Genomic DNA, 26645 nt, shown 5'->3' on the forward strand with positions numbered 1-26645 from the left:
GGAAGAAAGAACATTTTCTTTCTTCCGAGTCCACGGTTCTTATGGCAGAGACTGGCCGGGACTTTGAAGAACTTACAAAAGCAGCCGAAGACCGAGAAGAATTTGCTACTGTGATATCCAACCTCCACTGGTGGAGATGGCACATTAAGAAGAAGAATGGTGCTAAACAGGATATGGTTTCCAGCACTCACCAACCCAAAAACAGCTGAGGACAGGAGAGAGAATTCACTACACCGGAAGAGCAACTGGTGCATCAATACCGACTGCGCCCGAGGAATCGCATTAGAACAGTGTAAGCGTTCGAGCAACCACCTCTGAAGATGCAAGCCACTCGTGCTTGCGAAACGTCAGGAAGAAATTCCATTTTACAACGGCCTAAAAACTCGAAAAACCCATTAGTTTCATTACTTATTGTTATGTTGTACACTAACATCTAATGCAATTGTTTATTTATTGGCAGCTACTGATCCCCAGCTTGTTGGCAAGCTTCGGCATTTTACTCCCCTTTGTTAGTATGAAGTCAGCGGAAGCGAATGGTGGCACATTGAAGTTGTGGGACAACTCCATTTTGCACACGCCTCTATTCTTTATTGCGTCTTGGACTGTATGGGGTGAATTACTACATATAAAAGCTGTGCAGGTGTGTACCTGACTGTTTGTCTTTATGTTAGAGCCGGCTAGTCGTCAATTTATCACTCACAGTAAATGGCCCAAGTTATTTGCAACCGCTGGCACCTGCTTCATATGTGCTGGACTTCTTTTTTTATGGATGGGCATCACTGGGAACAACCAATCGTGGCTCTTTATTCTAAGCGGCATCCTATCGGGTAAGCAACTACGCAACTATCATTATACAGGGTGATTCAAAATTGGTGTCATTGCAGGAGTACAGAAAAAATAGTAAAATATAATAATTGTTATTAAAATCGGAGAAAATCGCAAAAAACTATATTAGAAAGACGGCAACAATGTTCTTCAAGGTAATCTGTCTAATTAACATTACGTTAAAACCAGTTGCTCCGTTTTTATTTATTTTTTTTAATTATTAAAAACTCCGGTAACCATGGAATTTTAGAGAAAGTGGCAATAAAATAGACAAAGATTAAACATTAACTCCAAACATGTTAGTGCAGGTGTAATCACCTTATTATCCACTCTTCTCGAGCAGCTTCTCGTATTCGGTTAATTAACTCCTGCTCAATTTGTGCCGGTGTTCAGTATGCGATTGGTTTAATGTGTCCTTGTGCTCTGTTTGTCTTACATACGTGGTGGGAATGTAGCCCTTTCTCGGTATTTATTTGGAGCCTGGGAAAGTGTCAGTTGTGCAATGCTCTCCACGTCGTCGTCCACTATTTTCCTGGAGCGAATCTTCAGTATCTCTAGCCCTTTGTTGGCGTCAGTTCTTACAGCTTCTGCTATGTTACTGTGGCATTTCCCCTGAACTAATCGCATATCCGTAATTTCGTGAAAGGAGCTTCAAAGTAAGTCACAGTTTGACAAATTATTGTTATTCTTGACAAGGGCTATACACCTGTAACTGTCTGTTGATGACAGAAAACATCATTGCCGCTTTGACTTTTCATCAAAAAATTGTGGAAGAGAACTTTTTTAATGTCAAAAATGTTCGTAATTTGAACCAAAGATCGTAATTTTTCTTTTTGATTGCGTAAGTAATCCAAAATGCTACCACTTAAACATGGAACAATTTCAAAATAATGCTTAATAACAAAGTTGAAATGCGATTTTCAACTGCTAATTTCTTCTCAAAATTATCCACTCTACTCTCCAAATGAGCCCCGATTACCCCTTAGAAGGAACAACCAATTTTGAATCACCCTGTATGTTATTAGGGGACATTCATATCAGCCACCCTGTATTTCCAGGAGACATGAATTGTTGGCTTTTCAGGTTTGGGTGCTTCGATTCAAATGGCCCAATGTCAAATTATTATCGCACAATATTTTCGGCTAAAATTGCCGATCTTAAATCATTTAAGCCACGCTACATCCGCGCTTGGATTCATTCTAGCGCCCATCGTTCTAGGGCATCATTTACTAATAAATAGTGAAACGCAAGTGATATTGTGGTATCAGGCCGTCATTTTACAAGTAAGCTTGTTTCTCCTAAGAGATATGCATAAAATCATCGACTATCAGTTGCAACGAGCTAAATTTTTCAGGGAATAGTACTAAATTTGTTCCTTCGCAAGCCGATGTACTTGAAGTCAAAAATCGTCAACAGTTATGACTATGTAACGGTAGGTTGGTTGAAAGTGTTTTGGGTTCGAGGAAATTGATTGTTGCCATTATTTAGACACACCCCGATGATGAGGAGGATATATTTTCGAAGAACTCGCGCGAATTGCAAATCTCTGTACAGAGTCAACACGGAGCTCAAATTCGTACTGAGGAGTTGTCCGGCACACAATCAAACGACGAACATCAGTAAGTTAAATTTAATTTACTGACACATTAACACCGAAATGGGGCATTTTTCTCAGTGGGCACAACGAAGAAGGCAAAAACGAGCAGAGGGCAAACATTGAAAACCAAGCCACCAAGAACTGGGAAACGTTTGATGACGATGGCGAAGAAACCACGAAATATCAGCGAGTTGAAAATTGGGATGAAACCACTGAGCCAGCAGGTGTTGCTGACGAAACGATTGCAGACAAACAGGTATTCTGTATCTATTCCAGTTGACGATCTTTATATCAACTTCAGTATAAGCAGTGGCAGACTTTCGAGGATGAACCTGGATCACGCAACAACAAAAATCTGCAATTAGAAATGTCGTTTGGAACCACACGAGAACCATCAGAGAGCAGGCCAGCAATGGACTCCACCACAATCACACGGTAAATCAATTATTAACAATTCTTTTAATCATTCTTACCGAAAACTCCATTAACAGTACGCCGATGCCTCTATACTCGGACAGCCTGCCCAATAACAGCAACTTCTCGTACGACCTGGCTGAGGATGGCCCAGATGCTTCAAAATTTTCGATTTTCGTTCCAATTCCAGTTAATTCTGGAACAAACCACTCATTTATAGTAGATATTCGGAGCGCACTTGAACTTCTGCGTGAGCCCACCTTTTACAAATCCTTTCTCACTGTCATGACTACAAAGTGGTCCTTATTTGTGTTCTTCTCTTTGTACCCGAGCTTCTTATTTCAGGTAATCTCAAGGAAATGTTTCAATTTCCATATTGTTCTGTGCCCTGCTTTATTTCAGGAAGTGAAAGAGATCCGACTATCACATCTGGCAAATTTAGTCGGTACCATATCTTTGGCTACGTTTTTATTTTCCGCAGTGGCATACTGGATCAATATTGAAAAAAAGTGGCGCCCCAAAACCATTTGGATCCTCAGTTGGATCGGCGCTATCGGATACTTTAGTACGCCACTTTGGACATTCGGACAACCTCTGAATTCACTAACCCTTTAACAACTTCCGTAGTGGTTTCAGACTATGTGAGTGAAGGTCTGCTCATTTTCGGGGCTGTTCAAATTGTCCTAAGCATTGCCGCTCTGGAGCACGTCGCCACGCCGTTACTCTGCATGACCGTGAAAGGAGAAGCGACTAAAGAGTTTACGCTAATCTGCCTATTAACAGGAATAACGCTTCTGTTCTTCGTTCTTGTTGGTGAGCTCACGTCCAATGTACCCAATCGCGATAGCTGATAATTTAATGGAAATGTTTCAGATTCAAGTTTGAAGCAAATTTTCCGTATGATGGCACTCCTAAACTTCCTGACGGGCTGCATGTGGTTAGCCAATTACATTTACAAGCGTCTGTTCAAGTGATTTTCCGTCGAGTCTTTTTAAGACACCAACCACTTTTCACTCGGCCTTTGTACTGGATTCTCCCCGAATCCAGTACATGTAAGTACATATGTATAAGATCAGTAGCTAGAAATGTTTAGAAATAAATCCGATGCTTTAAGAGTAAATCCGTATTCCCATTTGCCTTTCTCCTCTTGTAAAAACATCCAGAGATTGACACCCCTTAGCAAGTATCTCCGTTAATTAATTTCAATTAACATCTTTTCGCGCGAGTACAAGTAAATATCGGAAGGGTTGGGATGGATGTTTCAGCAAAAAATGCATAGTTGGGAAGCTTTTTAGGTCAAAGGCAGTGAACTGAAAAAAACGCATGCACATTTTTCATTTTTTTAGAAACAAACCTCGAAGAATGTTTACAAACCTAGAAGAATATAAAGAATCTCTTTGTACCGGGATGGGATCAGTGTAGACTGTTGGTCAAGAACAATTCGAATTTGCCCCAATTTTCTCGCGTTTGTTGCCCAAAAACCTACCCTGTGTAAAAAGTGATATGTAAAAGCCGACCCGGCAAATACGCCCGCTTCCCGCTAATCTCGTATAGTAACTAACTCAAAAAATGTACAGCCTTTTTCCTCTAACCTACTGGGTGATATCACTTTGACGATATCGGTAACGATAATCACAAGAACTTCACTGAAAACCGACGCAATAGGGCGTCCAAAAAAAAACTTGAATTTAGCAACAACCTGAGTATCGGGGACATTGTCTATACTCGCGCCCTTAAGTGGCTTGGACGATCCGCTCACCTGAGCTCAACGCACTTGAATCCAGAGAGTCGAACGCAATCAGTGTCGTTTTTCCGATTTGTCACATGTTTCAGCTTCAGAGCTACGCGTGTACTGCTGCGCCTACAAACGGCCCATGCTCAGCGTCCAGCAACTCGTCGTCAGCTACAAAAAACACATGTTACACTTAGAAGGCCTGAAATAGCCTGGCTACTCACCAGAGAGCAGAATGTCGCTTTCTGAGTCCGACTTTTTCTTTCTGAGGCTCCGGTACTTGACTTTGGCCTTTTCCAGCAAGCTCACCTCTGAACTGTCGCGTCGGCGCTTCGCTGGGTCCCGGTACATCAGGAAATTGTCTGTTACCCAGAACATCAACATCTGGAATAGGGTTTCTTAAAAACAAGCCGAAAAATTCCCACGCATTAACTCACATTGACAAAAAACGGAATAATCAGCATCACAAAGGCCAGCTCTACCTTGGGATTGTCAATGGGGCTCAATATAAAGTCCTTGACGTTCTCCCAGAAGTTCAGCTGCATGAACAGCGTGATGGAGACTTTGACGATAATCATGAGCCCCACATAGAGACAGCACTGCGCCAGCCATGCGTTGACATTGGGAGGCTTGCCATACTCCCCAAAGTTAATCGCATCCCAGCCTTTCCGTCGCGATAGGTGCTGACAAGTCCGGATACCCACGAAAATGATCAAAAGCCCCATTGAAGAGTCTGCAACGTGGGCTCAAACTATCAAGCGCTGCCCTAAAAGGCCCTGTCCCACTCACCCAGTAGGAAGTTTATCAAGTACCAAGTGCAGGGATCGCCTTGATACTGACCAGCGAGCCACACATTGGCCAGATGGATCGCCATGGCCCCCATTCCCTGCTTGGAGGTGTCGTAGAACCAGATTTGCCACGATCTGCGGTGCATGCGAGGCTCGCAAAACCTGCAACCCACACCTGATGTTAGAAAACTCAAAGTCCAGGTTCCGGGGCTTACCGTTTGGCTATGAGACAGGTGAATGCCAGCCCGGCCAGCAGCACCTGCAGGAACCACCCGAACATGTCGGTCAGGGCGTCTTTGTCGCAGTGGAGGCCACCGCGGTACCTGCGGGGCCCCATCTGGGCCAGCACATTAGAATTCATGGGATTGGGAATAATTGGCACTGCTCATTCACTGTCAGTGCATCACTAATTGGGGGATTGGATTAGGGGGGCACTTCACACTGTCACTGGGTTAAGGGGGCGATTTTATCACGGAAAATTTAGATGATAACATTGGAGAAATTGAAATTGCCAAAAATTGACAGCAAAGTCTATGTCAGCTGCACAGTTGGGCGCTGGTTCTAGTTGGAAATATTTGAGTTCGTATTTAAACAACGCTAGTTTTGGATAGTTTTTGGAAAATTGATAAAAAATATGATATTTAATATTGATTTTAAAAATATTAAATAAACAGACATAGTGATTTAAGATTGGATTTATTGGATTTTCCCAAACTTTGATGAGTTTCGCCATAATCAGACGTCCAGGCGTTACTAACTAAATTTCAAAAAAGTTGACTTTGAAGTTTTTGATTCCCCTTTCTGAGTTCGCAAACATGAACAGAGATCAGGAGTAGTCAAGCTTGGATAGCCACACCCATGCTGCTTTTAGTGCGGAGCGGCAACACTGACTAGCTCATTGACAGTATTTCCATGAATCACCGATTCAAATTTTCTTGACAAACGTCAGAGTTTAAGCAGAAATTTGGATTTTTATCAACTATTATATACAAAAAAGGCGTTTCTTCACTGCGGGTCTTCTGTTTTGGTTCGTCTGCAGCACGTGAGCTCAATTGTCCAAGAAACGACGCAAGCGACATAGGCCAGCGTGAGTAGATGGCAGAGAAAAATGTCGCTCTGCAGAACCTTATTGGATACACCTGAAAACAATAGTAAAAATTATCAAATCCTCCTGCCCAATGATAGCCAGTTTAAACTTACCGATTATCAGTGAAAGAAACATCATCACGGAGCCGCTGACCGCCATCGAGAGCGAAAAAGCGCTGGAAAACTTTTGAGGGTACTCTTCGGCTAGCACCAGCGGAATGGGGGTGTGGATGAAGCAGCGCAAGAAGCCGATGATTCCCAAAAACACCAGCTTCCATATGTAGCCGTCTTGCAAGACCAAGCCTGAAAATCGCGTAACAATTTAGGGTCAAAAACGCCGAATTTATTCGCGAAAAACGACAGTTTAGTGTACTTACCAGTTCGGGCCATCACAGTTAAACCAGCAGCAAACAGGAAGAGAACTCGGTTCCTAAAGCGCACCACTGAGGAAATGACGGTCAGCAATATTCTGGCCGCAAAGTCGCACCCGAAGAACACGGCCATCATCGTGCCGATCTGCTGGGTGCTGAAGCCAAGGTTTCCCAAAATCATCGGCGCTATTGAGATGAACGTTATGTCGCCCGCGAAGCACAGTCCCAAGCCCACGCTGATGTTCACGTATTTGGCGCTTTTCAGCAGGGACAAGTCGATGGAGCGAACGAACGACCTCCTGAAAAAATCGGACATTATTCAGGCTAATTGGTGAAAAACACTGTTACTTTCCATAAATCGGGATGGGACGCGTGCGGTTCATCTAGCGTGGCAACTGAAGCGATGCGACCGCCTAGAGATACAGCAGATGTGCGCCGGTTTAAATGGGGCGCCTGCAGGCTCTTTTGGCTGGCACTGAGAGGAGTTTCCTGGACCATCAGCGGCTCGGCTTGGGAAGTTTCCGTATTGGCGTTTTTGGATTCTGCCAGCTCCTCCATGATGATAACTGGAAGCAATGGGGGATAGATGAGGATTCATGGAAGAGAAACAGTGGTAAGTGGACTTTTTCGCCTGATGATCTGAATTATCGGAATAGTTAGACCCACCATCTATTGAATTTTAGTGAATTTTAGAACATTTTTGCTGACATATTTCTCGGAAGTGGTTGAATATATTTAAACAATCGTGAGGACCTTTTTGATGAAACTTCTCTAGAAATGCCTTGGCCTTATTAGGTTCCCTTAGAAATTCCTAACCTGTAAAGAGCTGGAAGTAAAAGACTCTAAATTTTGGGGCTAAGCAGTCAAAGTTCAAAACACCCGAATCTCGGAAACAGTTGAAAATTGCCGATTATTTTCAAGAACCATCCGCGTTACTTACCAGTGCCGGTTCGATCCACCGGGACTTTCTTCAGGTATCTTTCCACTGGATGCAGCGTGCAAGCGGCCGGAATACTCAAACAGCTCATAAGCGCCAGCCCAATCAAGGTGCCTCTAAAAGGACTTTGGTTACTTCTCGGATCGGCTACCTCGCCACTTGCTTACCTGAACCCGAAGGTGGTCATACTCCAAGCCGCTAATGGAGGCACGCAGCTGTTAAAGGCCACCATAAAAGACTGCGCTCCGCTCATCACAAAGTTCATCTTCTTGTCGAAGTAGGAGTTGAAGGCGCTCATGATGGCAGGAATCACCAGGCCTGCTGCTATTCCTGGAATGGGGAATCGATGAAATTCTCGTGACCTAAAAAGGGCTGGACTTGAATACCCTGAATCACCCCGAATAAGATGATCATCTGCAGGAGGTTTTGGAGGAAAATGATGCTGGATGCGCCCAGAACAAAAAGTACACAGCCAATGACTGCGATCCTCCGGTAGGAGAATTGGCTCAGAAGGCCGCTGGCAATGATTCCTAGTTAGTAAAGGAAGTTTGAGGGTTTGAGAGATTTGACGGGAAACCTTACCAGTGAACGAGCTTACGATGTTGAAAACCCCATTGCTCACTGTTATGCCGGTGGTTTCATCGCCCAAGTTCCGCAGGAACTCCCCATAAATCAACCCAAAGGCTGATATGGGCAAAATTGTAACATTCTGCAAAACCAAACGCGGTCAATGGAAGAAAGTAAGTTTGGGAAGTTTACTTACAAAAATCACCACCATGGCAGCTGCCACCACATACCCCCAGCCCCCATCCGGAGGCACCAACTCGTAATTTTCCTCTTCGGCGCCCGTCTTCTTGGTGGCCTCCATTCTTACCAGATTTGAGCTCACTGGATTAGCAGTAGTACAGTTGAAACAATAACAATTAATGTAGGCCATTATCGCAGTTATCTAAGGCCTATGATATTACAAAGGAATGGTAAACACAAAGTTAATCGCTCTTTAATATACTGGCTGTTTGTTTTGAGCCTGGCAAGTGTTGATTTTCGTAGTTCATGTGCCGCTTAGATGATTTACCAAAGTCATAACTTTGTAGTTGGCAAAGCCCTTTATGACCAGTGGAAGTGGGGAATTTGAAAAAGTTTGCAAAATCGTGGATGTTTTAATGACCGCACACGAGAGTTTCCATTGATCGAATCTGGATGGAATCGGCGCGAAGGCAAAGGGAAATAATTTTCCAAAGTGGTGAAGCGTGAGGGAACTTTTTTCATTTCGCTGTTTTACAACGCTTTCGAGTGGAGTTTTGCGAAACTTTTATTTATTTTTATGGAATATGGTGCGCTAAGCGTGCAGATGCCAAAAGGAAAGATGGAAAGCGCATTTGCCAAAAGATTCTTTACGTTGTTTGCGCATCAACGACAAGAGCAATTTTTCTTAAGATGATGTTTTCTTAATGAATGCTTTGGCTCCAGTAAATGCAAAGTTTTACAAGCTTTGGTTTTACGTCTATCTTTTATAAGTTGGGAATTACCGAGTAAATTGAATTGGTAGAAAACTTAATATTCTCTATTAAATAACCTCTAATGATTACGTAAGAGGGTTCCACGGCTACGGCAGATATTAAGAGAAATATTCAATATTTTTGCTTCTACCTCTTTCTAGGATAGGAGTTTCTGGTTAAACGACATTTGTAGAAGTCTGCTCTTCATGTAGTTATCTTTTCGTAAAAGTATTTTTAATCGCTTCTAAGATGTTTGTACTTCCATCTCTTTATTGTTTATTGGTTAGAATATTCGCCCTATCAAAAAGATTATAAGCTGTATTGCCCAGTTAAATGCAGATTGTCTGGACCCTCTGGATAATAGCAATGAACGTTCCAAGTTAACTAAGCCCAAATCCAAGGGTTTGTTGAGACTATGATTCGTCCATTTTCTCTAAAACCCGCCGACTTTTCCATGCAACGAATTGTATGTATGTATGCGGACCGAAACCCGAAAGTTTCTGTAAAGTTTCGCATCGCTCGTCGTGACGGTTCCAGGCTCATTTCCTGGCAAAGCGCCGCCGTTTGACCAGCAAACAGGAAACTGTATTGAAATTTAGCGAGTTGGGAATTATTGGCGAAGTTGCGCAATATACAATGTCGGCAAAAGGGAAAAAATCGACAGGAAATGCGCCCTTTAAAAGCTGGCGCCCTTATCGCATCTTGACTGCACTCGAGGACTTATTCCCGATTTGCTCTTCGGCAGATAAAAGAAGCCGATGAGTGCAATCATCAAGTGGCGCTTTTGTTCCTTTTCCTCGGAATACAAATCGGGATTAGCCAGGCAGGTGCCCTCACATTTTACGGTCTAATTGGGAACAGGAAAAAGTTATTCCACCCAAAAAACCAATTTCGGAACTTCGGGCTTGTCCTCACTTCGAATTACTTCGGGAAGTAATTAGCAGGCGCGTCTGGTGGATTTGGGAGTGATATTGATTGAGTGCGAATTTTCCAAATTATATTGCATGAATATCCATAATCCCATACTCATTTGGGCTGCTTAGTCGTGGATTTTGCGCGGCAAAAGGTCATCTCAAAGGTCCAGGCCAGCACGCAAATGATGTAGGCCATGGTAAGCACGTGGCACACCATCACATCGCTTTTGGTAAGCGACTTTACCAGACCTAGAACGGACAAAAATTGCTTCAACTCCCTCAAACCGTCTCCCCAAACTCACTCATTAAAGGCCCACAAATCAAGCTCACAACCCCATTGAGGGCCATAAACAGCGAGTAGGCGGTGGGGAATCGATCCTGATACTCTTCGGAGAACACCAAGGGCAACGGCGTCTGGATGAAACAGCGCAGAAAGCCCAAAATGCCCAGGAACACCACTTTCCACATATAGGAGTCATTGAGAACGAAAGCTTAAACAGAAAAGATCAATGGATGCAATGGCAGGCCAGATGGAGGGTTACCAGTTCTGGATAAAGCTATGAGGATGGAAGTGAAGAGTATCAGATGGCGGCTTTTGAACCGCACCACGCTGGACATGATGGTCAACAGAATTCTGGAAAGCAGGTCTGAGCCGAAGAAAACCGCCATCATAGAGGCGATGTCCTGAGGTTGAAACCCAATATTGCCCAGCATCAGAGGCATGATGGAAATGAAGGCCATGTCGGCCGTAAAGGCCAGGGCAAGGCCTATGCTGATATTCAAGTACTTGGCGTCCTTCAGCAGGGACATGTCCATGGATTTCTTGAAGGATTGCCTGTAGGGTAACGAATTAAACTTTTCCCTGCTTGAGTTCCGACGCCCCGGCTCACCAAAAGGTTAAAGCCACCTCCTCCTCGACCTCCTCCTTGCTTATATCCTGATGGATGGAGATAACCGAAGCTACTCGATCCCCCAAAGACAACATGGACATGCGCCGCCTTCCTTGATGCTGCTGCAGGCTCCTCAAGCTACCGCCTAGCGGCATCAGAGGCTTCTCCTGCGGGCTTTGGAGCGGCATATCAATGGACACGGATTTTTTTGCAAGCTTCGACTCGCTGCCCATTTGCAGCGCCACTTTTCTCAAGTGCTTCTCCACTGACTGCAGGCTGGCAACGGCTGGGAGGCTCAAGCAGCTGAGCACTGCAAGCCCCAGCAAGGTACCCCTGAAAAATCCAGAAAAAATCTCTTTTCCATAGCCGAAGGAGGTTCCCTACCGAAATCCAAACGTCACCATACTCCAAGCAGCCAGTTGGGGCACGCCCATGCTGAAAGCGATCATCAGCGCTTGGCAGATGCTCATCATCACAGCCATGCGCTTATCGAAGTAGGCATTGAAAGCGGACAATGATGAAGGCATCAGTAGGCCGAAACCCAAACCTGCCAATTCCAGACATTTGGGCTTTCATTTATCACTCACGTAGTTCCACCCACTTGCCTTGTATCAGCCCATAGCAGATGATCAACTGGAACAAGGTCTGGCTGAAAATCAGGCCAACGGCCCCCTGGATGAAGGCGATGCTGCCAATCAGACCTACGGTCCTGTAGGAGTAACGGCCAAGCAGCCCATTAGCCAACAGGCCTGAAGAAAAAAAAAAGTTTTGCGGGTTTGTAGACATTTTAGGCAGCTGCTACCAGTGAATGAATAGACTGTGGAGAATATCCCATTGCTCAAGGTGGTTCCAGTGGTTTCATCGCCGATGGATTTCAGGAAATCGCCATAAACCAAACCAAAGGCTGCGGTTGGCATTACAGTAACGCTCTAGAAATTTTAGTATATCACCATCAATGGCAACATCCCCATAGGCACCAATCGCACAGGCAACCCGTAAATTTCCAATCCCCAACTTTTTTGACTTCATTCTAGCTTTTCACCTCTAAAACGCCAATTTCTAAACACTAACTCCCCCTTTTTACTGTGTATTGGCGCAAAAAATCAAAACGCTGCGTTCCAGATTTTGCAAAATTTCCCCGAATTTCCATGAAAGCACCGTCATTTAATTTGGGAACTTGCACAAAATTTAAATTTGAAAAATGTTACTCGCAAACGTAACTTAATACTATTAAAATCACCGCAGTTTACCAAAAAACCCATTTTTTATTTCTATGTAAATAATATAAGCAGTTAAAAACTGTATAATTCAAATCATTCTTGTAACGCGCCGTCATTGGCTGGGACCAGTTGTGACGTCAAGTAGTTAGTCGGTCGTGGCGGCTGCAATGCGGAGCGTGTAAACATGTAACATCAGTCTTGATTTTGTCGTTAAAACGTTTCTATAGTGTATTATGAGAAAAAGAAAATCTTTGAAAATGACAGACGCGACAATCTGACATTTTACCACTAGTGGATATGTTTATGGTGGCACATTAAAAACACCTAAAGTTTTACTCTTGCTGCAGTTCGCCGTGTTAAAGCTAACAGGTAGATTTATAGAGAAAATAGTCTATAGTTTTACTTATATAAATCGATAAAATGTTAGATGGGGGTTTTAATGGCTCTAATATTCAAAATTCAAACAGTACCTATTGATCAAAATATAATGTCTTTTTCCAGCTAGAATAAATAAATAATATTAAAGTTACATAAAAATATGTATTAACACTCATATTGCATGACAAAAATAGTAGGTATTTAGCGCAAATACATGACGATAAAACGAGATTTTTTCTTCGCAGATACTTATTGTTTCTTTTTATCGTCTAGCATAGCAAATAACTGTTTTTGAGGTTATTATTTATTATCACTATAATGCCTTTAACCATTTTAAACGCCGGAACAGTCAAACACTCAGACAATTCAACGACAAGCCGTAATCCCGTGTTGCCTTCCGATCGAACGAACTAGCGCTATGACGTCATGACGATTCCCGCGCGTTTAGTGTCGTTTCAAATGAATAGCCTGCAATCACAACTTTAATTGTTTATTGAGGGCTAATATTAGGTATGCGCGATTTCTATAGATAGGCAAATACATTAAAGACATAAAAAAATGTTCAAGTTCCCAATTGTTGCAGTCAAAGTCCCCCGTCAAGTTTGTCAAGCTTAGCCGGTTTACTTGCCTAGTTGATTCCCTAGACTTTGCACGTAATATGCTGTGGATATTTTGGAAAAACTTACAAAAATCACTACAGTGGCGGCAACCACCACATACCCCCAACCGCCGTCTGGAGCTTCCAGTTCAAAAGTTTGGTCATGCAGTTGGGCTCCCATTTTTTTTCAAATCTTCCACTCAACAACAACTTTACTAGCAGACTGAATGGTACATGATTCAACAATATTTCAGCTCTTTGTTAGCGATAATGATTAAATGTAAAATCCTGTTATCTGCCATGTTAAGTCGATAGTCTTAGCAAACAGAAGACAATAAGATTTCGGGCGCCGTGATTGCATTTGGGTGGACCGCATAGGAAAATAGGTCTAAAATTGTTTTAGACTTCATTAATCGAAGTGTTTGCGCGGCAAACATCGGCGTGTGGAATGTGGGTCGCAGCCACTTGATCTGAAATTTCCATTAGTTAAATAGTTGAGTAACATCAGTGGAAGTTCAATTTAATGTTGATTCAACTCAAGCAAACATATCGGTAGAATCTATGAAGATCCATGAAATAGTCCATGGATGGTCTGCCTTAGCCAGTTCTCTGGAAACGCAAATGGAGCAAGTGAGCGGAAGCGATATGATCAGTTGATGAACTTACGCGTTTCGGCCCCCAACAGGGCCCTCATGGCATCGCTCGTCTTTTCTGGATTGGGGATCCAGACTTGCAGGGAGGTTTTTTTTGGAGGAGCGCTGCGGCATACAAACGGAAGCTCAGTGTTGCAAGGCAGGCCAACCCAAGGGGACGAAACGTCCGCCTGGCCGAAGGCCATCTGGAAAAGTATCAGGTTTTCTAAAATTTTCCCATTGAGGACTTTTGCAATTTCGTTACCGCAATGCAACCAGCGCCTTTAGGGGGCGTCCGATTATGTTTCCAGTTGGCGTAAACCAGGTACTTATTCGAAGGGAACCATCGGAAGTCGCGGTTGGATTTGATGTGGACGCCCCCTAGCCAGAAGAGCCTCTTTTGTGCATCTGCAATGTTCATGGAATGTTTGACCTTTGCTCAAATGAGTAAGTTTCACTATGGAGTCTCAAATAATGACGTCACTGCCAAATAGTTTGGGACGGACTATACGTACTCGCCTCAGCGCAATATTATACAGGGTGTCTCAAGGTCAGCGTTTATTGGCATATTTCGGGAAGTAATGCGATTTGCATCCTGCAAGTTTGGATAATGGCATTTTCGGAGACGCTCTTTTCAGATGAAATAACAGCGAATTTTGAAGCGGTTTTTGAAGGATTTTTGATAAAAACTTAGTTAGTTAAAAGTTAGATTTTGCTTTAGTAACAATTTTTCGCGTATTTCTCTTAATACTGCGCTCAGGTGGACAATTGAAATTCAGCGAAAGCAACATAATATCAATGTTGGCATTGTTAACAAAATTCTAGGGCTTTAGAGGTCGAAAACCCGTATAGTTGGAAAAAAAGCTGTGGATGTTTTTGGTGTACYCATTTCTCAACTTCATATGTGCAAATTYAGGCCCTTTTGTGTGATTTCTAAGGGTGGCAATCGATRAAAAAAAACTTTTTGGCATAATGCTTTGAATTTTATACATTTTTATCTCAAGGAAGCGAGAAATCCAACGAACTCATGGAAAAACACACTGAACCYTCAGATCCGAAAGAATCGAGATTTCCACTCATTTAGCCACTTTTTCAACATTCGCGATCTTAAACCGACGATATTTTCCTAATTATAGATTCACACACTTTAAATATGCAAATTAGGGAGTTTTTTAAGTGGAAAGCAATCCGTTGTGCTAAAAAACAAGGAAAAATGCATAAGTGTGGGGCTCGATTTTTCCAAAAATTTCAATTTGCTTCGAAGGCTCCGAATTGAAAATAATTTTTATCTGAAGGAAGCGAAGAATACAACGAAATGATTAAAAAACCAGTGTGGACTTTTCAAATCCGAAATAATCAACATTATCCGCTCATCTTGGGCACTTTTTGAACCTTCGCAATCTTGAACCGACGCTATTTTCCTTATTATAGCTTCACACACCTTAAATATGCAAATTAGGGAGTTTCTTAAGTGGAAAGCAATCCGTTGTGCTAAAAAACAAGGTCATGAAATTTTAACTTTTGATCGAAAAACGCATAAGTGTGAGGCTCGATTTTTTCAATAAGTTCAATTTGCTTCGAAGGCTCCGCATTGAAAATAATTTTTATCTGAAGGAAACGAGGAATCCAACGAAATGATTAAAAAACCAGTGTGGACTTTTCAAATCCAAAATATTCAACATTTTCCGCTCATCTTGGGCACTTTTTGAACCTTCGCAATCTTGAAGCGACGAAATTTTCCTTATTATAGCTTCAGACACCTTAAATATGCAAATTGAAGAGTTTCTGAAGTCCAAAGCAATCCATTGAGCTTAAAAAACACGCAGGTAAAATATCAACTTTTTGAAAATTTCATTAGAGTGAGGGTCGGCTTTATCAAAAAATCTCAATTTGCATCGAATGCTTCGATTTCTGCATCATTTTGGAAAGCACTGGAAGACTCAGATCTGAAATAATCGACATTTTTGGTTGATTTTCAGCCGTTTTTGGGCGCTCTCAATATTTATTCGGCGATATACAGGGTGGTTTTTAGTGCAAGAGAGCCATTATTTCCGATGGTGTTGAACTTTCGAAACATAGTTTCATATAAAAATTGACGCACGAAGTGCGCACATTTTAAAAATATCTTATATGATACAGAGTGTCTCAGAAAAGCGAGGCAAGATCAAAATGCATTTTTTAAATAGAACTACCCATTTTTCATTAGCTCATGGAATGTAGCTTGAAACGCTGCATATGCACCGTAAATGGTTTTTTTCTTACTTGCGACGTTGGCAGATTATCGCCATTTTAGTAAAATTTTGCTTAAAAACATCGTATCTAAAAATTATTTGAAGAAGCAAAAAAAAGCAGTCAAAGATGAAAAATACGTCTTTCCAATCACCACAGATCCGTTAAAAATTCTATTGAACCAAAATATCAATACATTGTACAGGGTGTTAACACTGTGGACTTCAATCTAAAACTTTTTAATGCAGTAAAACTTTTGTTTTTCAAATGGAAGTACCTGTATATTAATACGTCATTAGATAGACAATTTACAAAGTTAGAAATTCGCATTTACACTTGAAGCTGTGAGATCAACCGTTCGCAAGTAATAAAAAAACAATTTACGGTGCGTTTCAAGCTGCATTCCATTAGCTAATAAAAAATGGGTAGTTCTATTTAAAAAAAAACACTTTGATCTTGCCTCGCTTTTCTGATACACTCTGCATCATATAAGATATTTTTAAAATGTGCGTACTTTGTGCGCCATCAATTTTTATATGAAACTATTTTTCAAAAGTTCAACACCATCGGAAATAATGGAGTCTATCGCACTGAAAAACCACCCTGTATATACCCCATTTGGATCCTCAAGACCGGGTTGTAAAGAGCACTTTCTTCTGTCAAACCGGATTTTTAGGCAATTTTAATCGGTTAAGAAACGTAAGATTTATTACGATTTGGTCGACCAAAAAAATTCTATTTTACGCTTTAGGCAAACTTGAGATGGATTTTCGGGGCCAAACAAGCCTTTTCAGGCACGAAAATCGCACTTTCTTTAAACAAATTAAAACGTCGATGTTCCCTAAAAATTACGGTTGAGGAAACCAAACTCGGTTAGAAAAATGAAAAGTTATGAGGGTTTGAAGGCCGGATATCCAATTTTTAAGCCAAAAATATTTTGAATTTTCACACTTTATATAAACGCCAGATGCATTTAAACGCCGAAAAATATTCGGAATGGTTATGCTTTGGGCAAACTTTAGATGCATTTGAGCGCTAATAATGCATTTTTGGAGGAGAAAATCGAAATATTTTGTTGAAAATTGTACGCAAGTCGTGAACCTGAGTTTTTGAAAAAAAGTTATTTGCGCTGGCTTACTTAAAAATGCATATCTACCAGACTAAAGCAAGCTGGGAGTTGCATGTTTTACCATCTTTAGTAGACTCTTGACCTTATAGACTTGGAAAGTTTCAGAAAAATCCATCTGAAACCTGATTTTTGCCGGCTTTTAAATGTGACTAAAATTGATGTTGTAAGCCAATTGCGTTCGCTCAAGCACACATGCATTTGCGTGTTTCGTTTAAAATAAGTAGGCTTGAGACAACTGATATAACCGGAAGTCGCATAATTCGGCTGTTCTTTCATTTGAAAAGAGCGTCTCCGAAAATCCCAATATCCAAATTTGCGGGATTCAAAATGCATTACTTCTCGAAATATTCTAGTGGACGCTGACTGTGAGACCCCTGTATACTCTTTACCTGTTGTGCTCTTAATCTGCTGAGTCAGCTCCCGGTTCTCCAGCTCGCTGCGCACATATGCCAGGTAACTATTATGTACCCCGCACGCTTTAGCCGCCTCCATGAAGCTGAGTGGAAGTTCAGAAGAAACTGCAACTGGTCAGCTACATGGTTCAAACCAGCCTCCGCAGCACTTTCTGGTACTTACAGTTGCTCACAAGGGCTCTACTTAGACCGGGACGCTCGCAGATGAACTGCTTGGGTTCCAAGCACAAGTCCTGGTCAGTTTGCAGGGTTCTTTCCCCATTGCTATACAGCACGCTGATCTAAATAGCCAAGTTCAATTGAGGAAGCCTTGCATGTTTTATGCGCTTTTTACCTGGTTGCACAGGGATTGAGGGCCTGGCTCTGGGCTGGTTAGGTACCAGAACTGCATGCGCATTTCGCCAAACTCGTCAGCTTCGTCTGAAAAACCCCAAAAGTCGCCGACAATTTTAGCAAACTGACAACACTGGTTCAGATGGGCACCTACTCAGTGCAAAGTCCACAGCTTCAGGGAACACAGTGGATGTGAAAACAGTGTCCAAGCCGGATTCAGGACGAAGTAGGCGCATGTTGAGGGACTGGCAAATATGCACAGCGGTGAAATAAGGCATCTTATCGTCGCTGATGTAGAAACGGGCATTTGAAGCACCGGCTAAACAAAAAAAAAAGAGGCTTAATTTGGCATTTATGCAGACGGTCTGTGTCCCTATTCGGGCAAAATGGCGGCCAATCGCAGCAAGTAAACAGGCCCATTTCCACGGAAACCTAGTTGGGCGCAGACTGTTTGCACCAAGCGTTCCGAACAGTTTCACTTGTAGGGAAGGATTGTAAACTCACCTGCCACCTCATAAGCAAATAGAGCCACCACAATTCCGAGATAAATCGCCATCATTGTTTGGCCACAGTCGAATCAATCTGGCCATTCACTGGCCACTAAATCGGTTATAAAACTGCAGTTTTATGAGCTCATAACTTTTTGAATTGAATTTGATTTGATTTTTTTCTTCAATAATTGCGAAATAAGTAATCGAAAAAACCGTTTTATCGATTCGTGGAAAAATTGAGCAAATTGGACTATTTTGCGGGTTAGTAAGTTTCAATTAACGAAACCTGGAAATGTATTTTCTGCCGGTCTAGTCAGGTCCTGCAAGTGCATTCTGAATGGGGCGCGTGGCTGCTCCGCCCATCGAGTACTACGCGTCCTCAGCACTGTCATAGCAACGGCTACGTTACGTCATTGACCTAGCTTTCATCTCAGCTATCATATATTCGGTGTAAGCATGGGCACGAATCGATTTTACAATGTTTGCAGTTTTTTTTTCAATTTACCAACCATGAACCTGTGGGGCTTTTTGCAGCTGCATGCTTTCAATTTTCTTTGGTTCTTTGCGGCGAAGAATAGCTCAAATTTTTCCTGTTTAATAGTTATCTCAATTTTCATCGACTCAGGACATTCCTAGCATCTAATCCGCAGGCAAATCGGCCGCTGAAAAGCTACCGGAGAAGGAAATTGCTTAAAATCTATTTCCGCCTATTTGGCTCAGCGACATTAAGCGATTTGAAGGTTTGGGAAAATTAAATTTTTCGACTAACCACAGCCTACAAGTTTTTTTGTGAAATTAGCAGTGAAATCCCTTAGTGTCTGGAAGCTAAATAGGCGAAAAGCCCAATTTTTTCCGTTCCTGTTCCTTTCATGTTTCATGTAGGCTTAACAGATGAAGAACACCATCACACCGTTACCGTCAAATGGGTGTAGTAAATCAAACTAAAATGTAAAACGCCCTCGTAAACATGTTGGCTCAGTGGGGAATTTTCATTAGGGCGCTGACAGGCAAAATTCCCCGAAAATTTAGTGCACTTTTAGGGCGCCACTAAGCGCACATTGTTGCTTCTCGCCCTAAATAATCCGTTAAGTTAGAAGCAAACGCACCTAAGCAGCACTCCAATTGATTTACTCCTTCATTTTGCTATGCAAGTTGCAAGTTCCGCACGCCCCTGCACGGTCTCAGCATCCTAAGCCTGATCAAGTGGGTCAGCGAAATTAAAGCAAAATTGATTTTCATCTCTGCATAATTCATTTAGTTCGAACTGATTACTGATGAGACACCGGAGGGTGGGTTGACCCTTTGAACTTTCCTCAGTCGTTCGCCCTTTCAGCCCTCAAAAAATCGTTTAAGTTGCCTTTTTAGCGTAGAATGTGTCCATAAATGCCTGCAGCTGGATGGGCCCAGGACATTGAGCAAAGACATTTGGAGAGGATCAATCAAACATTTTGGATTTGAAAGATTATATTTGAAAAACGCTGATAAAACAGGGCCATTGGTGCAAATAGTGCGGTCCCAACTAGCGGGGAGCAGGCCTGGGTAACTCAATGAAGTTCTAGGAGTTGGCGCAGTGCTACGCAAATGGCTTGGTGCGCCAACCCAACGCACTGGCGCAGTAACTCAGTTCCGTTGCTGCGAAAATGTTGATGACTTTTTTACTTGTTTTTAGATTGATTTTAACGGCCATTTTTCAATAATTGTTAACATTTCTTCAGAATTTTCCAGTTTTAGCATTTTCAAAAAAAAAACACTTAAATATACAGACAGTTTTAAGGTATTTTTCGCGAAAAATTATGAAATAAATTTCGAATCCTTCGTCGCTTTGTAAAGAGTTTTGAAATCCCTTTCCAGCTTCCAATTTGGAACAAAAATCAAATAATGTTCTACCAAAAAACGAACTGAATAATTGAAAGTTTATAATGAATTATTTGGAAAACTCATCACTTCCATTCCTCTGACGACGGTAGTTAGTTAAAAAAAAGTTTTTTAGTCTTGACAGATTTTTCTTGCTTTACTTTCTACTCAAAAACGGTCCATTTTGTAGAGTTGCACTTAAAACTACTCACGATCTGGAGGTCTTTTACTTGAAAAATTACAATATAAATCTATAGGATTGTAGGAATTTTACAAAACCCTTCTTCAGCGTCGAATTCGGGACAAAAACGAAAATAAATTTCTCCCGATTTTTCCCGAAAATCATTAAGACTTTCTCAAAAACCGATCACAAAACTAAAAGTTTTTAATCAAAAACGCAAAAAAACATTATTTTCTGGTGAACGTTTTCTTATCTGCCAATGGGGTCCTTTCAGCCAAAAATGACAAAATTAATTTTGCTACGAACTTAAGAAAACCCCTTTCAGCTTTGAATTTGGCACAAAAACCAAATAATTTTATTCAATTTTTTACCGAATGCAATTAAGATATATATATCTTGAAAAAAACGGTCAGAAAGCAAAAGTTTGCAAAAAAGTTAAAAGAAGGATTTTCAAGAAGTCGTCGGCTTTACCGTTTCGTCTTCTTTATAGTCTTTTTCGAATACCCGTTTTACCTTTGAATTTGGGACAGTTATCTTGTTTTTTTTCGACAAAATTTAGGTTTTCTCAAAAAACGAATAGAGAACGCAAAAGCCTATAATCAATATATGGGAAACTCGTCACTCTCATCGCTCTGAAATTTTTTCAAAATTTCTGAATTTTATTGTTTTAGACCAATCACATGCGCAAAAGCAATATGTTGATGGCTTTTTTTGTTAGATGTTAAAATTCCGTCATCGGTCATGAGTTATAGCTCATTAACTCAGAGAGCGGCAACAACTCAAAAGCGCAACTCAACACAGTGTTACTCAGGCCTGGCGGGGAGTGAACAAGCATACATAGTTGCCATAGAAACGCGTTTGCAATTGGCCCAAATCGAACGTGTAATTAAGCTCTGGTGGCTTGTAACAGTTTGCACCAGTGCTTAACTTTGACTAATTCCACTTCTGGAAACTCGCTAGACTAGGAACTTTGCGGCGCTCAAAGACAGTTTCTGGCGGTCGGAGGTCCAGGAGATTGGCTTTCATAACTGTAAAATGTCTGGATAAATCTGCAATGCGGATGTCATTCAACTGGATTGCAGCTCATCCAGGCCAGCAATTTACTGTCTCTTTACAATGCGATTTTTGACTGGAGCGTGTTGGATTAATAAAAGCAAAAAACTCGAGTATAACAGTTCCAGCGCAAATGCCCGATAAATCCTCTGTATCATCATTGCTGCCTCTCCTATTCCCCGGTTGGCTGAAAGAAAAGAAATGCCCCTCTTGAGGACCCCAAAGGGACGATTTTATATGTCTATTTACATGGCAAGGAGTTGCATCTTATCTAATCACTTATCCTAGGTGCGCGCTTATTCTTTCCTTCTCCTTTTGTCCCCATCATCCTACCCCAACAAACACCTGCTCAGCCTCCTGCCTGTTCCTGTGAGCCAACTCGCGCATACAGAGCTGGACCACACAGTCAGCTCATGATTGTACGCGTTTTTATGGAAATTTTCCATAAAACTATCAAGTTTTTTTAATTTTACGTAACGTTTCTCTAGCACCTTGCTAGTATCTTCAGAGATATGTTTGCTGGAGCATCACATTTTTTTTCAAATTTGATTAAACGAAACTGTATATCCCATTCCAGAACGTAGCTCGCATCGGTTATCCCACTCGCACACATGGGAGACCATGCGACATGCCCAAGCCATGTGCGATGCTTCGTTCCAACTTGATGCACTTGCAGCTTAAAGTTTATCAGTTATTAACGCAAATTATCTTTGCAGGATTGTTGATTTTTCTTGGGAATTCGGTCTGGGCAGTGGTGAAGAAAATGAAAACTTTTTTAGCTACCAAGCTTTCGGAAAACTCGACTTCCGCAGGGTGCTAATTGTTTGACTATAAGAAGGCCGAAGGGTTTCCGATATTCGATATCAGTCAGGAAACTGAACTTATGCAAATTATATTCGCCAGTTTTGAATTAAATTCGACTGCATTAGAAATAAGTGAATAATCAGGATAAAGACGTGATTTTTCTACTAAACTGCTCAACAAAATATACGTTACACCGACAAATGACTAATTTTTTGGAATTTTTTAAGTTTGTTGAGCAGTTTAGCACAGGAATTAGCAGCGATTAGCATTCTCAAAATCTTCGAGTTTTCTGTCGAAACTATTGCGAGTTTGCTATAAACCATAACCGAATAATTTTCACTTTTAGCCATTCAATCAACTCAATCAACAAAAAGCACTTGTTGGTGTTTAATGAATGAATCAACATGTTTTTTTCGGTTTAGCAGGTTTGCTTCTGGATGCGGTCCTGCTCGGATCCTGATCCGTCGACCGGCCTCGGCAGGACTCTTCCTCGCAGGATCCAGTCGGTCTGCGAATCCCGTGACGTCAGGCATCCAGACGGGAATGCAGTTCGCGCTTTCGGCCGTGATATAAAGACATGAAGGGGAAGCCAGCAGGAGCATGAAAGCGTTAGCCGGATGGTTCGCGGTTCTCGTGGTGCTCGAAACAGGTAGGTTCCCGCTTAGTGGCTGAATTTGTAGGGACCGCACACATGTGACTGTTCCAGACCACGTGGTCGGGAACAGGATCAGACCATTCTGTTGCGCTGCGAACATTTTAGATAACCGGTCGAGTTTTTCTCACAAAATCTTGAAGCATTCTCCGCTCTATTAACGTCCCTCATTCTGAATTAGCACTTCGAGGCGCTCTAATAATCTAAACCTTTGCATTAAATCGCGAGTTTGCACTTTGCCCAAAGTCATTTTTCTATTTCACAGTTTTGCAATGAGAAAAACTCCGAAGGAAATTATTCAATTGAGAGCGCGTTTCCAAATGGGGCAAAGTATCCAGTTAGGAGACAAAGGCAGCCAACTCGGCAAAGACAGCTGGAGAACTTAATGAGAGTAAATTAGACAAGACTCAATTATTTGCCTCTATGCCTAGAAGTCGGCTCTAAAAGACTGGAAATTTGCAGTCATTATCAGGCTTTTAGCGATGTCTTTGCAGTTGATACCCCTTTTTCGACGCTCTCTAATGGGGTAACAGGCAAAAACCTGTTGAGTAGGGAATTCTTGCTGGTTCTGGGGTTTTGCAGTCTCGGTGTGGAAGTGGTGGATCAGCGTCTCTATTTTGCTATGGTGTCGAAATTTTCTGGGTTATTTTCACAGGACTTTTGGAGGTTTAAGTTTCTTCTATGTAAAGTAAATGTTTTCCTTTGAAAAATTTCTTGGGGGCTTTTGGAGAATATCTGGAGCATTCCTGACTTGCTTATGGATTGCGGATAACTTTATCCAGCTTTCGTTCTCAGTTGACTAAAGAAGATTTGCGCTAGTTGAAAACCTGCATAATCGCTCTTTTAATAGAGCCAAGTTTCTTTTATATTGAGTTGTGGTTTCGCTCAGGAAGATTAGTTGAAACTTTTTGAAGAAAATGTAGAATTTAAGTAATTTCTCTTTAATTTTTGATCTTCACTGCTATTCCAATTTGCAGTTGCGTTTTTCGTTGAACATATTGGGAAGAAATCAATCTTATAAAAAGAGAAATTGGACGCCTTCAAATAACTGAGAATTTTGATCAATTCCATCTTTTAATGTCAATGGAATACGGAAAACGTGCATAATCGCTCTTTGAATGGAAGAGAAGAGAGTTGAAGACTTTTAGGGAAACTATGGCATTGAAGTAACTTTCCTTGGCATTCGGACAAACTTTCCCTAGCCTCTTGTCAGTTGATTATAGAAAATGTTTGATACTTTGGACACTGAAAACATAGTGAAGGTTTCTCTCAGGAGGAATCGTTGGACATTTTTGCAGAAACTTTCATAGTCCTGAGAACTTAGCGCTTTGAATATTCTTCTATATAGAATGAAAGTTTCTCCTTGAAAGGATCTGTGAAGACTTAAGGGGAGACAGCAAAACCTAGTTTTTAAGGATGGCATCGGCTCACCATCTGATAAGAAAAGTGTTCATTTCCAAATCACGTTGACCGCACATTGAAGTTCTCCTAAGGGCGGCTGTGTTCTCCATACCAGGAGCCTCTCCCCTTGTTTCGCCCTATGAAAATAAAATTGAATTTTCGTACGTGACCCGAATAGAAGTGGCGCAGCGGATGAAGGCGGCATGTCAGGAAACTGGATAATGAACAGTGCGATACTTCATGCAAAAGAAGATGTGAAATCGAGCCGGCTTGTTTCCTTCCATTAAGGGCCGTGTGGGAAAGCAGCGCCTTTAGCACTTTGCTCATAGAGTTCTGGTACTTTTGCTCTGTTGCATCAGTGCCTCAATATCAACTTGACCGACTTTGAAATGATCTTCCAAATAGCGCTGGAATTAACGGGAATGCTGACGTGATTTCCCGATTAATTCATGAAACATCGCCGCCTTGACTTCATCTCAAAGTGAATGTATTAAAGTCACGGCCCACTCGAAAGCTCAGATTCCAATTAGAGGCAGAGCACGCTAATAGGGCAAGTGACGGAAAGGAGCGACTTTTTATGGATGTTGGTGCTGACAACCCTCCCCACATATTCAATATAAAGGTAATTTATCCCTGTTGCGTCATTCGGTTCATTATCATGTTTTCCGCCGTTTTCCCTCGTCCGGTCATCCGCTTCCGGCCCAGTCACGTACAGAAATTGAGTTTTATTTTCGTAGTAAAACAAGCAAACTTTTGACTCGAATATTCCTTTATGGGCAGTGGGGACGAAGTTTTACGGGCGCCTTCAGGACAGAGGGGCAGAGCAAAAATGATAAAGGAAATGACGCACATTGACAAGGGATTGGGCGGCCGGTTTAAGTGGCTCAGGTTTGGTCAACAATGGGGGGAAAAATGAAAAATAAAAACTCTCCACTATGTCCAGAAAATGCCATTAACTAGTTAAATGGGAATGCATACAGGATTCGAAATATCGGAAACTGGGAGCATGGCAGTTTCATCCAAATTCTATTTGCACGGCGCGTCATTCCGGATTATAATATCCGCATGTTGTATGCTCGGGCCAAATGAAACGTTCTATATTTCCATGACATTTAATATAGCGCTGGGAGTGTGCTTGTGAGAATTCGACTCCAGTCCGCACCCTCAATAAGCCTTAGGGAAGTGTTTTCTTGAATCGCCATCCCGGTTCACAGAGTGAAACTGCAGCCAATCATTCAGGTCATATTTTATTATTGAAAAACCTATGGGAAATGTGATTAAATCGAAGACGATTTCGAACTGAAAAAGTCCCTAGAATTGGTCAACGGTTTTCAATCGTTTACCCAAGTAATTCAAATCGAAGATCGAGGCTTCCATGTTTTGAGGTTCGCCCAATCAAGCACTGTTCCAATCGACATCAGCAGAACTTTTTTTCAGACCGGATTTCGATTTTGGGTCCGCTTAAGGAGCAATCTTTTATACCAAATATCATTCCAAAAATATGTCTAGTTTTTACACAGAACTCGATAATTCAAGATTAATGCGTGTCTTCAGAACCGCACTTGCTCGTTGACTCATATTTAAAGAACCGATTGACTTATGAAATTCTAGTTTTCATATGGAGATAGAGCCTTCAATTGCGTACTTTCTTATGTGAAATATTATTGTAAAAATGTTTCTACTTTTCACGCAAAATTCTAGATGAATGGGAGTCTTCAGAATCGCTCATATTTGCTGACTCGTATTTAGAGAACCGATTGAGAGACGAAATATATCTTCTTATTTTGAGATAGAGCCGTAAATTGCGTACATTCTTACGTCAAATAACATTGCAAAAATGTTTCTAGTTCTCACGCAAAATGTGAAAATTCAAGATTAATGCGAGTCTTCAGAATCGCTCTTATTGGCTGACTCGTATTTAGAGAACCAATTGAGTTAAGAAATTCTAATTTTTACTTAGAGATAGAGCCTTAAATTGAGTACGTTTTCAGGGCAAATATGAATGTAAAATTGTTTCTAGTTTCACGGAAAATGTGCAAATTCAAGATTAATGCGAGTCTTCAGAATCGCTCTTATTCGCTGAGTCGTATTTAGAGAACCGATTGAGTTAAGAAATTCTAGTTTTTACCTGGAGATAGAGCCTTAAATTGCGTACTTTCTGATGTCGAATATCATTTTAAAAATGTTTCCAGTTCTCACGCAAAATGTGCAAATTCAAGATTAA

At 41.5% G+C, this 26645-nt stretch overlaps 7 protein-coding genes across 11 annotated transcripts in view; 2 read left to right on the forward strand and 5 right to left on the reverse strand.

The window, feature by feature from the left end:
• Positions 1-2982, reverse strand: part of LOC109543573 (zinc finger MYND domain-containing protein 10) — a 10364-nt gene extending 7382 nt beyond the window's left edge. For 2 of the 3 annotated variants that reach the window (XM_048662248.1, XM_019913362.2), the window contains exon 1: positions 2896-2965. In XM_048662248.1, the coding sequence (XP_048518205.1) occupies positions 2896-2907 (12 nt within the window). In that variant the 5' untranslated portion in view covers positions 2908-2965. Of the gene's footprint in view, positions 1-2895 lie in introns of all 3 variants that reach the window. The other variant, XM_048662249.1, reaches the window with a different exon arrangement.
• Positions 1-3956, forward strand: part of LOC109543569 — a 6162-nt gene extending 2206 nt beyond the window's left edge. Inside the window, exons 3-13 of one of the 3 annotated variants that reach the window (XM_019913352.2) lie at positions 461-611; positions 672-827; positions 1909-2108; positions 2180-2257; positions 2314-2444; positions 2501-2678; positions 2724-2857; positions 2914-3181; positions 3239-3401; positions 3464-3649; positions 3710-3956. In XM_019913352.2, coding sequence (XP_019768911.2) covers positions 461-611; positions 672-827; positions 1909-2108; positions 2180-2257; positions 2314-2444; positions 2501-2678; positions 2724-2857; positions 2914-3181; positions 3239-3401; positions 3464-3649; positions 3710-3810 — 1746 coding nt within the window. In that variant the 3' untranslated portion in view covers positions 3811-3956. The remainder of the gene's footprint in view (positions 1-460; positions 612-671; positions 828-1908; positions 2109-2179; positions 2258-2313; positions 2445-2500; positions 2679-2723; positions 2858-2913; positions 3182-3238; positions 3402-3463; positions 3650-3709) is intronic. The other 2 variants (XM_019913353.2, XM_019913354.2) reach the window with 2 other exon arrangements.
• A 208-nt stretch (positions 3957-4164) lies between these two features.
• On the reverse strand, positions 4165-5925 carry LOC109543575 (store-operated calcium entry regulator STIMATE). The gene is made up of 5 exons (XM_019913364.2): positions 5572-5925; positions 5358-5518; positions 5006-5301; positions 4793-4952; positions 4165-4739 (listed from the first exon to the last, which is right to left on the reverse strand). Exons 1-5 carry the CDS (start codon positions 5715-5717, stop codon positions 4678-4680), a joined length of 825 nt encoding a protein of 274 aa, XP_019768923.1. The 5' UTR covers positions 5718-5925; the 3' UTR covers positions 4165-4677.
• A 110-nt stretch (positions 5926-6035) lies between these two features.
• Positions 6036-8661, reverse strand: LOC109543571 (monocarboxylate transporter 1). The gene is made up of 9 exons (XM_019913360.2): positions 8514-8661; positions 8333-8459; positions 8137-8280; positions 7918-8080; positions 7754-7866; positions 7166-7379; positions 6820-7112; positions 6557-6745; positions 6036-6495 (listed from the first exon to the last, which is right to left on the reverse strand). Exons 1-9 carry the CDS (start codon positions 8616-8618, stop codon positions 6362-6364), a joined length of 1482 nt encoding a protein of 493 aa, XP_019768919.1. The 5' UTR covers positions 8619-8661; the 3' UTR covers positions 6036-6361.
• Positions 7344-26645, forward strand: part of LOC109543567 (Down syndrome cell adhesion molecule-like protein Dscam2) — a 92407-nt gene continuing 73105 nt past the window's right edge. Inside the window, exons 1-2 of the mRNA XM_019913350.2 lie at positions 7344-7426; positions 22791-23017. Of these exons, the coding sequence (XP_019768909.2) occupies positions 22969-23017 (49 nt within the window). The 5' untranslated portion in view covers positions 7344-7426; positions 22791-22968. The remainder of the gene's footprint in view (positions 7427-22790; positions 23018-26645) is intronic.
• On the reverse strand, positions 10234-13656 carry LOC109543572 (monocarboxylate transporter 7). The gene is made up of 8 exons (XM_019913361.2): positions 13338-13656; positions 11856-11982; positions 11659-11802; positions 11438-11600; positions 11054-11386; positions 10706-10998; positions 10466-10654; positions 10234-10412 (listed from the first exon to the last, which is right to left on the reverse strand). Exons 1-8 carry the CDS (start codon positions 13428-13430, stop codon positions 10276-10278), a joined length of 1479 nt encoding a protein of 492 aa, XP_019768920.2. The 5' UTR covers positions 13431-13656; the 3' UTR covers positions 10234-10275.
• Positions 13749-18608, reverse strand: LOC109543574. The gene is made up of 8 exons (XM_019913363.2): positions 18490-18608; positions 18140-18304; positions 17987-18072; positions 17816-17933; positions 17629-17763; positions 14147-14289; positions 13916-14087; positions 13749-13858 (listed from the first exon to the last, which is right to left on the reverse strand). The coding sequence occupies exons 1-8, from the start codon at positions 18542-18544 to the stop codon at positions 13809-13811; spliced, it is 924 nt and encodes a 307-aa protein (XP_019768922.2). The 5' UTR covers positions 18545-18608; the 3' UTR covers positions 13749-13808.

The sequence above is a fragment of the Dendroctonus ponderosae genome, unplaced genomic scaffold, assembly GCF_020466585.1.
Source record: "Dendroctonus ponderosae isolate FM_Combo_2020 unplaced genomic scaffold, Dpon_F_20191213v2 Dpon_F_20191213_10, whole genome shotgun sequence".
Lineage (NCBI taxonomy): Eukaryota > Metazoa > Arthropoda > Insecta > Coleoptera > Curculionidae > Dendroctonus > Dendroctonus ponderosae.

Coding starts and splice junctions, on each gene's coding strand:
- LOC109543575 (XM_019913364.2), bottom strand. CDS start 5,717: ATGAATTCTAATGTGCTGGCCCAGATGGGGCCCCGCAGGTACCGCGGT. Junction 5,302..5,357: donor CTTGATAAACTTCCTACTGG/GTGAGTGGGACA, acceptor CCCACGTTGCAG/ACTCTTCAATGGGGCTTTTG. Junction 4,740..4,792: donor AAGCGACATTCTGCTCTCTG/GTGAGTAGCCAG, acceptor TGTTTTTTGTAG/CTGACGACGAGTTGCTGGAC.
- LOC109543571 (XM_019913360.2), bottom strand. CDS start 8,618: ATGGAGGCCACCAAGAAGACGGGCGCCGAAGAGGAAAATTACGAGTTG. Junction 8,081..8,136: donor CTTATTCGGGGTGATTCAGG/GTATTCAAGTCC, acceptor TCCCCATTCCAG/GAATAGCAGCAGGCCTGGTG. Junction 7,380..7,753: donor GGTGGATCGAACCGGCACTG/GTAAGTAACGCG, acceptor CATTGCTTCCAG/TTATCATCATGGAGGAGCTG.
- LOC109543572 (XM_019913361.2), bottom strand. CDS start 13,430: ATGGGAGCCCAACTGCATGACCAAACTTTTGAACTGGAAGCTCCAGAC. Junction 11,983..13,337: donor CCGCCACTGTAGTGATTTTT/GTAAGTTTTTCC, acceptor TAAAATTTCTAG/AGCGTTACTGTAATGCCAAC. Junction 11,601..11,658: donor CTGCTATGGGCTGATACAAG/GCAAGTGGGTGG, acceptor TGGAATTGGCAG/GTTTGGGTTTCGGCCTACTG.
- LOC109543574 (XM_019913363.2), bottom strand. CDS start 18,544: ATGATGGCGATTTATCTCGGAATTGTGGTGGCTCTATTTGCTTATGAG. Junction 18,073..18,139: donor AGCTGTGGACTTTGCACTGA/GTAGGTGCCCAT, acceptor GGGGTTTTTCAG/ACGAAGCTGACGAGTTTGGC. Junction 17,764..17,815: donor TAGAGCCCTTGTGAGCAACT/GTAAGTACCAGA, acceptor GTAGCTGACCAG/TTGCAGTTTCTTCTGAACTT.